This window comes from Silene latifolia, chromosome 1 (genome assembly GCF_048544455.1).
Source record: "Silene latifolia isolate original U9 population chromosome 1, ASM4854445v1, whole genome shotgun sequence".
Lineage (NCBI taxonomy): Eukaryota > Viridiplantae > Streptophyta > Magnoliopsida > Caryophyllales > Caryophyllaceae > Silene > Silene latifolia.
The window spans coordinates 41,150,029-41,160,964 of record NC_133526.1 but is presented as its reverse complement, the minus strand read 5'-3'; the positions used below and the strand labels follow the sequence as shown (position 1 = coordinate 41,160,964).

Sequence of the window (10,936 nt, the reverse complement as noted above, 5' to 3'; positions counted from 1 at the left end):
AAATTATGATGACGTGGAAAGTTTATTTGGTGTTTAACTTTGGGAGGAAAATGGTTTGCACACGGTACCTCTAAATTTTTGTGTTTTACAAATGGTACCCTATTTTGTACAAAAGCAACTAACAACAACTTTAATATTTGATTATATAGCAACATACTCCCTCCCATCCAGACCAAAGGTTACAGTTGCTTTATCACACTTGTCGAGGCACGTTTTGTAAGGTGCATATCTTTAGTTACATATTATTAAAAATTTAAAAAAATTGATATTCTTATAGCATTCATGACGATAAATCAAATAAGATCTCACATGACTATATTTGTCTTATAGATTAAGAATAATATCAAAGATTCCCTACGACCATGAATAGTGTCAAAAAGCAATTGTAAACTTTGGTCTGGATGGAAGGGGGTATTAGTTCTTCATAAGTATTTTAATTTAGATTATTCTTGTCAATGTAATAGTCTTAAGCATTTTCTTTTGCGATTGAATTATTTTTCGAAAAGGTTTAGCATTATATATTCATCGAATAGTTGTGAATTAAATCTGTCATTAGTCCCCTACAATTTTGTGAATATATAATAGAGAATGTTGGCTTAATTTGTTAAAAATTAGCTGTTATTTCTAAAACTTAATTTTCTAAAGTTATTTTCAAAAGTTAAAATTATCAAATTGATGCTTTCATTTTTAGGGTAAAAAGATGATTTTTGAGTTTTTAAAAAACTACTTCAAAGCTTTAAATAGTGGCTTGTTTGGCCAATTTGTGTTTTTAGTCAAAAACACAATTTGAAAAAAATAAGCTAAACACACATAATGCCAAACCTTTTTTTTGTTTTTTGTTTTTAAAAAAAAAGAATAATTCAATCACAAAAGAAAATGCCTAAAACTACAACATTTGGACCAGAATAGTGTAAATTAAAGTGATTATGAAGAAGTAATATGTTGCATTATAAGTCAACATTATAATTGTTGTCTTGTTATTGTGTTTTAGTTTTTGTACAAAATAGAATACCATGTGAAAAACACAAATTTTTAGGGGAACCGACTACCGTGTGCACACCACTTTTCCTCGCAAACTTAATTACCAACTAAGCTTTACACGTCAGCATCATTTAACGATGTTTCAGATTTGGTTACGGAACTCCAAAAACTATTACCTCGGGGTACCATGAGCATAAACTTAAAAAGTTGGGTACCACGTGAAAAATGAAAAAGTTTGAGGGTAGCACGTGAATTTTCCGTAATTTATGTAAAGGAAAATAGATTCTACAAACAGACAACTAAATTAAAGTGAGACAACTAAACTAAAGTCGTAAACTTATTTTCTAAGCAAAGAGAACGATTTTCTAAAATAATGCTCAAAAATAAAATATTTGTCGTTTTGGGTCAGTTTTGAGAATATTTGTCAAAATGGTGTCCACGTAGGCTCGAGATTTCTGGACCTGAAACACGCCACTACCAATAGCGTGTTTATAATGAGTAGCGAAAGAATCTTCATTAAAATGGACTAAAGCAAACACGCCATTGAGAATGGCGGGTTTCGGAGTGGAAACACGTCACTCCCTATGGCGTGTTTATGTACTCCCTCCTATTCTATATATTCTTCCCTATTTCCGTATTCGGTTATTCGGGTTTTCTTCCCTATTTCCTTTTTTAGGTTGATTTGTGTGGTTTAAATTCAATGGCATGTGGGGTAGTGTGTATTGTGTGGTCCAAATTTAATTTCTTATTTCTTGTGGCAAAATGAAAGGGGAAGAATATATAGAATAGGAGGGAGTATAATTTTTTTTTTTTTTTGTAAGTTCTGTCAGTTGAAGAAAAAAATTATTCTAAAAACACGCCACTGCTAATTTCGTGTTTCCTTCACAAAACACCCATCAGGTCCAGAAATCCCGAGCCTACATGGACACCATTTTTACAAATATTTTCAAAACCGACCCAAAACGACAAATATTTTATTTTTTAGCATTATTTTTAAAAATCGTTCATACAAAGACCATTCACAATGATAAAACGGTTCCCTACTCACTAATTACTATAAATAATATTTACTTGTTAAAAGAATAATTGGGGGCAATAATGAATGGAAGGAAAATATAATAGTGGACAAGAGATGAAACATCTCCATAAGACCATAATATAAGACCAATAAGGACATTGCAGAAAAAAAAAACTATTCAAACATTCAAACACACCCCTAAACATGGTTCGAACTCACAATCTACTGGGCCAGACCACTTTGCTAGCCTAACATTTTACCACCATGCCAACAACTGAACACTGCCTAAAACACTACTTTCATATTAATTATACAGTACAGCTTACCCGGGCCATGACCCAATCGGCCCGGGAATAGCTCCATCTCTTATCCCAACCAAAACCTCACAGAGTATTAGTTGATAGATAAACTATCATAACCAAAATCAAGATGATGGTTAATGCCCAACTATTATATTTATTTCTATTACGTCCCTCACTCGAGTGCTCATTGAACTAGAAAAGTGGTTAGTACACAGCCCCCCTTATACAATGTGCTGATTTGAACCCGTGACCTATTGGTCACACTGACTCTGATATCATGATAGATGAACCATTTCAACCAAAACCTTAAGGTGATGGTTAGGCCCAACTATTATATTTATTCATATTATTGGTTATTTTATTAAAGAGATGAAACCACTATTTTTTTTATAATTTTGATTGATAGTTACAACTTTTATAGCTATTTAGGAGTCGTTTGGTTCACCATGGGAAGATAGAATTCCCGGGAAGATTAAATTTATGTGAAGTTGAAAATCACGTGAATTGTAGAAATCTTGTTTGGTTGGATGTAGGAACTTGAATTCATGTGGGAATTCCCACTTACTTAGGGGGGGGCTAGGTAAGTGACTTCCTACATGATGTAGGAATTGGAGTTTCATAGGAAGTTCTACTTCCCATAAATTGGGCAACCAAACAAACCTTCATTTAGCTACTTCCCATGATTTTCCAATTCCTATGAATTTGGAAGGCAACCAAACAACCCCTTAGTGTTAGTCAGAACGTTAGGTCATATAGAACTAGTATAAATCACACACGAATGTGCGAGTTTTTAGATAGCAATATTAAAAAAAATAACAATTATACTACTTATATTTAATTTAATTTAAAATTTAATGGTAAAATATTATTAGTGTTTTGTATTAATCGGTGGAAAAATGAAAGTTCAGTATAATCCACTTGTAGATATAATATATTGAAAGCCCAATTAAAAATATGATATAATAAAAACTCAATCACATATATGATATAATGAAAGCCTAATTATAGCCAAATTCATTTAGGCGGGAAAATTGGGAGATCTCTTATTCTTTCAGTAGAAGGGAATTGTGTAATGACAACTTTTTTTATTATTTATTAATCTAAGGTGTTTTGTCAATGTTAGAGACTCTGTAATCGTTCGAAGTTTCTTTTATTAATATAGATAAATAGATATAAGATTGCCTAATTCGGTATGAATGCCGCAATACACCGTATATGATATTCAATACACCCTTGGTAGAGGGATTGTTGTTGATACACAAATTATTATTATAGACGGGCATATCCGTCTATAATAAGAGACGGATCGAATTCCTCTCACAAAGAGGCAAGTGGGAAGGCAAGTGGAAAACCAAGTGGGTTATCATTTGACCTTCTACTTGCTTTTTTGTAAGAGAGATCCAACCCGTCTCTCATTATAGACGGATATCCTCCGTCTATAATGAGACTTCTTGTTGATATAAAAAACTCAGGTAGTAAATCTTCACACTTTTCTAAAGATTGCCATTCCATCAATCTATATACATCTAATGAAAGATGACACCAGGATCAATTAAACAGGAGAGGCGCAGAAAGCACTACATTATGCTGCTAGGTAACAACCCAATTTCCCATGATATGTCAATTCTATGTTTTACAATGATGTTCCCAATTTCATTGATTTCTTTCCTTCCAAGTTCCAACTACGGCACATTCTTTAAGGAAAACAACAAACAGGAGAAAGAAATCAGAACAATTGGGTCACTTATATGAGAAAGAACCGGAAGTATCAAAAAAATCACAAAATCTCACTTTAGACGAATATTATCCGTCTAACGTTGTAGAAATGTCAAATATGTCATCACTTCTATAATAAGACAAACAAGTGGGATGGTGGAGATTCTCTTATCACGGCCAACTTTAAGAGTGTGCGGGCCGTACGGTCGCACAAGGCCCCCAAAAATTGGGGCCCAATTTTTTATATAAGTTGATGATATTAGCATATTAACGGATGTATTAACAGAAAATGGATCATCTCCATTTTTTTCTCTCCATTTCCTCTCTTAAACTCATTTAAAAATATTCACCAAAAATTTCCAGCCTCTTGCATCCTAGCAACATTATTGGTTTCGCTTATTATAATTTCTTTCTTTCATATTTATACTCCCACTGTCCCGGTCATTTGTTGTCCTTTTTAATTTTTGGGTGTCACATCCTATTTAAGATGACAGGTAACAACAGCACTCCCGTGTAGGGAGTCGAACCCGGGACCTCTCAATTCATTGTCATTGCAATGCTTTGAGGCACTCCCGCACTCCACTACACTCAAGCCACTTTGGTTAATTTATTCCACTTGTCATTTAGTAATTGGTTCCCCCCCTTTCTTTAGCCTTTGTACCAAAACCAAATGATAACAAATGATCGAGACGGGGAGTATTTTGCAACTTCTATTTTTGAATGTTGATTTTTCCTCCTTTTCAAAATAGTGGGGCCCACCAAAAATTTCCAGCCTTTTGCATCCTAACAATATTATTGGTTTCGCTTATTATAATTTCTTTCATATTTATATTTGGCAACTTCTATTTTTGTATGTTGTCAATGTAATTTTTTTCTCACAGATTTTTTTAGCGCATAGATTCTTTTGTATTTTTTTTAATTTACTTTGAATTTAAACTATAAAACCGTCATGGCTCGATCCAGGGCCCCATTATAAAATCTCGCACAGCCCCCGAAATCTCAGGGACGGCCCTGTGTCTTATTATGAAGGTGGTGACATATTTGACCCGTCTATACCCGTCATAAACAATGAGACTAGTTGCAAAGAAATAGGCTGGAAAAAAAATTGAAATATACTACGGAGTATAAAATAGATGGAACTATGGAAGGATTGCATGTAGAGTATATTCTCTAAAGGCTTCCATTTCGATTGTCCTGCAGCTTGTTTCTCGGTAATAGGGGTGTGCATGCTCCTAATTGTACTCTGCTATGTCAAAAGAAAGCGCTCCTCAAACGACCGAGACCAAGAGGTTTCTCAACAAGAAAGAAAGGTTGATGTTGAGGCTTTCCTGAGAAGTCATGGATCTTCAGGTCCAAAAAGATATACATATACTGATCTCAAGAGAATCACTAACTCCTTTAAAAACAAAATTGGTCAAGGAGGATATGGCTCTGTCTATAAAGGACAGTTTCAAAATGGCAATCTAGTTGCAGTAAAGATGCTACACGAATCTAAAGGAGATACAAGGGAGTTTATAAATGAGGTAGCAAGTATCGGAAATACCAACCATGTAAATGTTGTCAAGCTTATTGGATTTTGTTATTCGGGTCATAGACGAGCTCTTGTGTACGAGTACATGTCCAATGGATCTCTAGAAAAGTTCCTGTTCAAGGGCAACAACTATAATTTACTTGGATTGGAAATGTTGTTTAAGATTGCAATTGGAGTCGCTAGAGGGCTAGAGTATCTACACCGAGGGTGTAACACTAGGATATTACATTTTGACATTAAGCCTCACAACATTCTTTTAGATGAGAATTTTTGCCCAAAGATTTCCGACTTTGGACTTGCCAAATCTTACCCGCAAAGAGACAGTAGTACACTATCGATCACTGAAGCACGGGGAACAGTGGGGTACATTGCTCCGGAGGTATTTCTTAAGAGTTTTGGTGGTGTCTCCCACAAATCAGATGTATATAGTTATGGGATGTTGGTCCTAGAAATGGTTGGTTGTAGAAGAAAAGCTAATGTTGAAGGTGTACTTAGTAGCGAAGAATATTTTCCTCAGTGGATATACAATCAGCTTGAACAAGGCGAGGAGACTAACCAAGAAGGGATTTTAAGCAGCGAGGAAATCGAACTGCAAAGGAAGATGATGATAGTAAGTTTATGGTGTGTAAAGACCAACCCACATAGACGACCAGCAATGAGTAAAGTTGTGGAAATGCTCGAAGGAGCCCTTGAGTTAGAAGCTCCGGAAGCATCTTCACTATCTGCTTCTCCAAGGTCACAGACAACACTAAGCAGTGACGTGTTATCCACAATTCCAGATCAACTGGTCTGAAATGCAGTAAATAAGTAACAAACTATTTACATTATGCGCTTGTTTTAGATTTTCTTAAAGAACCTGAGGAATTAATTGTATAAATATGACTACAGAAATCATCAATCAGTTTCTTTCAAACTTGTTCTAACCTCTAAGCTATCATTCTAAAGTCTAAACAACCAACTAAAGCTGATTGCTATTGGGGAATATGTTGTTATACAATATATTACAGAGATAAATAACTATCTTGTTTATGTTAAGATAATATTACGATATTTATCTCTGTAATATATTTAGAATAATATAGTCTCTAATAATCACTGCAAAAAGAAAGTACTGTACTGCAGATGCATTTATACCATATCAATCGAAAAAATTAGGAGGGTTCAAACAAGCTCCATACTCCCAGTCTCCCTCTATTTTACTGAATTGGCCAGTTTTCCAAAATCTTTCTCACAATTATAGCGATTGGGACTACTTGAGTAAATTACGGGGTTCATAACATTCAACATGAATAAAAGAAAACATTACATATACAGAAAGATGCAATAGCTGGAAGCCTGAAAGTACAAGAAATTAGGAAACAAACATTTTGCTGTCATCAGAATCATAGTCACCCCCAATACCCGATGGTCACTAACTCACTATTGGTGCAAGCTTTATGGCTTTAATCTGAAGCATTTCAAGTGCTTGACCTAGCACATCTATTAGCGAAAGAGCTTGCTAATCTGGATTTGAAATGTGGCCGTAAATTGTGAATTCCAGAAGAAGCCGGCCATTTGGAATATCTATCAAGCCTACATTAGTTGGTTGGATAGGGCTTACTATAAATATAGCCGGCCATTTGGAATATCTATTCACTAACGTAATGGTGATGCTCAGCCTAAAGTCATTTAGGTCAAATGATTTCAGTGAGGGACAGGCATGACCAAAAGCTTCAAAAGTGCAACAAGAGAACTTACAGATACGGGTAATAGTTTCCATTCTGGGGAGGGATTTCGTGCAAATCCAATCACTCCTTAACCATAAATATAGCTCCCAAGTCACAGATTCTGCAATTCGTAGATCTGTTAAGAAAAACCCTTCAATAAGTGAATGACAATGCCTCAATCAAAACAATTATAGACATTTCACTTTATGGTAGATCCAAAGTGGTGGGCTCAAATGGGTAGAATTAATGTCAACTTTAAACTAAAAAATAGACGCTTAATTTGCGATCATTGTGAGAAATCCAATTATATACTCCCTCCATTCAACTCCACTTTGCAACTATGCTTTTTGCGCGGGTATTAAGAAACGGATTAAAAAAACTATTAAAAGTACATAGGGAAAGGGAATGGTGGGTTAAAGATATTAAAAAAATATAAAGGTGAGTTTTATGGTGGATTTGTGTGGGGTATGAATGGCATTTTTTGTAAATATAGATTTTCAATAAGGATAGAAAGGTCTTTTACATGTCCAAATAAGGAAACCTGTAAAGTGAAGTTGAATGGACGGAAATAGAATACTTGTAAAGTGGAGTTGAATGGAGGGAGTAGGTAACAACTAGGGCAGAGCAAAAAATCCGATTATCCAAACTGATCCGATATCCGATCCGTATTCGATCCGAATATTTGGATATCCGATCCGAAAGTTATGTTTGGTTTGGATATCTGATCCGAAATCTTTGGTTTTGGTTTGGATATGGATATTAGAATTAAAACATTTGGATATCCGATCCGATCCGAAACTATAGTTTTCTAGTATAATTTCGAGAAAATAAAATTTTATTTGATATAACAACTTAATTAATGTTTAAAATATTAGAGAAATATCTAGGTGGTACTTAAATTTTATGTCGAGAACATTGGAATAAGAATACTAAAGAAAATCATCATGTAAGACTATATGAATATAATCGTGTTTCAAACTTAATTTTAAAGTAAATTCAAAAGTATGGATATCCGATGGATATCCGCATCCGATCCGATTATTTTGGATACCCGAACATTGGGTATCCGAAACATTTGGTTTGGATATTGGATATCTAATTTCAGGATTTTTAATATGGATATCCGATCCGAACTAGCACTTTGGATCAAATACCCGATCCGTACTCTGCCCTAGTAACAACAGCCCCCATAATTTATCGGCTAACATCTTCATCTTGAGCTAAATAAATACGGAGTAGTCGTATATAGTTTACCTACAGACAGAGGTTCATTTGAGCTCTTAGTCGCTAATAAATTAACATAGGCAGTAGTTAATAACCAACATCAGAATAATTTAAAAGATTTGGAATTAGTATACAGTCGTCTTAAGGCAGAATATAATCACATGAATGCAACAAAGGATGGAATACTATAACACACAATTTTCGACCAATTTGACGTCTCTATGTCTGCACCTTAAGACTGTTAACTTAACATGAGTTGCAAATAGTTTTGCCTGAACAAAAGTCTCAAATCATTGAGGAAAGACAAGGATTGACTCCCATTCTCAAAAATATTACTCCGTACAAGAAACTCTATACAAATTGCAATCCTATCGCCTTTTTCTCGTTCCTAAATTGTCTTCAACAACAGTCTCCTCTCACGGAACAACTTAAATACGTAGTAATACGGAGTACATAACTTTGAGACACTAAGAACCAAATCACTGGCAGCAATTAGACGCATATTGTTATCAAATCACTGATCACAAATTTACGATGAGCTCTGAACATCGGATAAAAATGGAATAGGTAAACAATTGATCGGGATGGAGGGAGTATTATTACTTTGGTACGCTTTTGTATTTCGCGTATAAAAAATAGTACGAACTATGAAATCAAACGAAGAAATTGAAGGAAATATATATACCTTTACACCATATAAGTATCAACCAAATCAATCACCGTTACTATCGACGGTAAAACGACTCCATATACGGCATGGAGAGGTATTGTCGATGATTCTCGATTATGTACACCATCCATCCCAGTCATTTTGGGGTATTTCAATCAAATGTAAGCAAATGATTGGATGAAAGGAGTATTTTTTTAATCATATGTTTTTTTTATAAAGAAATACTATAAGTTGTTTTGGGTGGATTGAAGTTGAAGGTCCAGAAATTGAAATCATTTTGGGGGCAAAATTAGGGTTTCAAGAGGAATGGAGGTGGGAATCATGATTACTTGAGTGAACCGAGGAAAACTGTTCGAACTTGGTAGAGTGGAATTTCAGAAATGGAGGGAAACTGGAAACACTCGGCTACCCTACGTAGCATTGGCGGACCCAGAAATTAAGAAACGAGGTGCACACTTCAAAAAAAAAATGCAAAAAAAGGACAAATTTAATAGTGAAAATAATTTGTCGTGTGGTCTAACGTCAAGAAAATAAAAAAAATATTAAAGAAACTTAAAAACCACCGGACGTAATTTTTAGATTTTATGTTTTAAAACGCTTTGATGCATTATTACCGTCATTGCTAATCTTCATAAGGGAGTCCTAATCATTTTCATTAAGAAGATAATAAAGGGAAATATAAAGACATAAAAGATTCATGTGACGATGAGGAATATAATATTTCGCTTTTACTCCGTATGTGTGTATTTTGGATTTCAAAATGGCTTTTAAGGTTATGCATATATAACTAATTTGAAATTTGAATTTGTTAAAATAATTTGAAATTAGGGTTCTAAACTTGCTAATTTAAAATTACCTAAAGATAGAGAAAAAATTAAGTATTCAATTGAAAATTTCAAAACTTGGTCTTATAATTGATTAAAGAGTTAAATTAGGAAGTAATTAACATTCATAACACTAATTGTAAATAGACAATAAAGAGAATTGCTAAAAAAAAAAAAAAAAAAAAAAGCAAACTTTCGTATATTTCAATCAATTGGGCAAAAAATTAATAAAAAGAAGTCTTTATAGAGAAAATAACCAAAAATTGATTCTAACAACGATAAAACCCAGACCACTCTTACCAAAGTCACTGCTTTTATCCACTACACCACCACAACTTTACATGCTCTTATAAGACGGAAATTATATACATCCATAGTCTTCCTTCTATTCAAAAAAAAAAAATATTCAGAAACGATGGGTGCGCTCGTGGGGTGTTGTGCGCACCTCTTGGTCCGCCCCTGCTACGTAACCCAAGCAAGTTTTGGTCTCGATCAAACAACACAAATACTACGAGAGTACGAGACAGTAGATTGGATCGAAATAAACGGCTTATTTTTTTAGGTCTTGTTTGGATTGTGTGTAAAAAGGAGGGAATGAATAAGGGAGTGATATGTAAGGTGCGTTTTTCATGTTTGGTATGAGAGTAATTATTCACCTCCCAAATCTATTACCCTCGGGTGTATACATTACCCAGCCTCCCTCCTGGATAATGATTAAAGGGCTTGCCTGTAATCCGTGGAATAATTCGGTGGTAAAATTTAATTGGGAGATAATTACCGGGAAAGTTAATTACTTGGGTAATGAGTTCATTGATGATAGGTTTGGCATAAGGGTAATAATTACTTAGTATATATTTTACTCTCTTATTCATTATCCAGGGGGGAGGGTGCGTAATATATTAGCCTTTCATGAGAGTAATAGATTAAGGAGGTGAATAATTACTCTCATACCAACCATGGAAAA

General features: G+C 34.4%; 1 protein-coding gene and 1 long non-coding RNA gene across 2 annotated transcripts; one reads left to right on the top strand and one right to left on the bottom strand.

Annotated features, from left to right (window-relative positions):
• Positions 1-3,618: 3,618 nt before the first annotated feature.
• LOC141644736 (rust resistance kinase Lr10-like) lies at positions 3,619-6,341 on the top strand. The gene is made up of 2 exons (XM_074453966.1): positions 3,619-3,895; positions 5,218-6,341. The coding sequence occupies exons 1-2, from the start codon at positions 3,838-3,840 to the stop codon at positions 6,339-6,341; spliced, it is 1,182 nt and encodes a 393-aa protein (XP_074310067.1). The 5' UTR covers positions 3,619-3,837.
• A 321-nt stretch (positions 6,342-6,662) lies between these two features.
• Positions 6,663-9,607, bottom strand: LOC141604435 (uncharacterized). The gene is made up of 2 exons (XR_012526140.1): positions 9,164-9,607; positions 6,663-7,390 (listed from the first exon to the last, which is right to left on the bottom strand). It is a non-coding gene; the product is annotated as an uncharacterized LOC141604435 (long non-coding RNA).
• Positions 9,608-10,936: the final 1,329 nt, after the last annotated feature.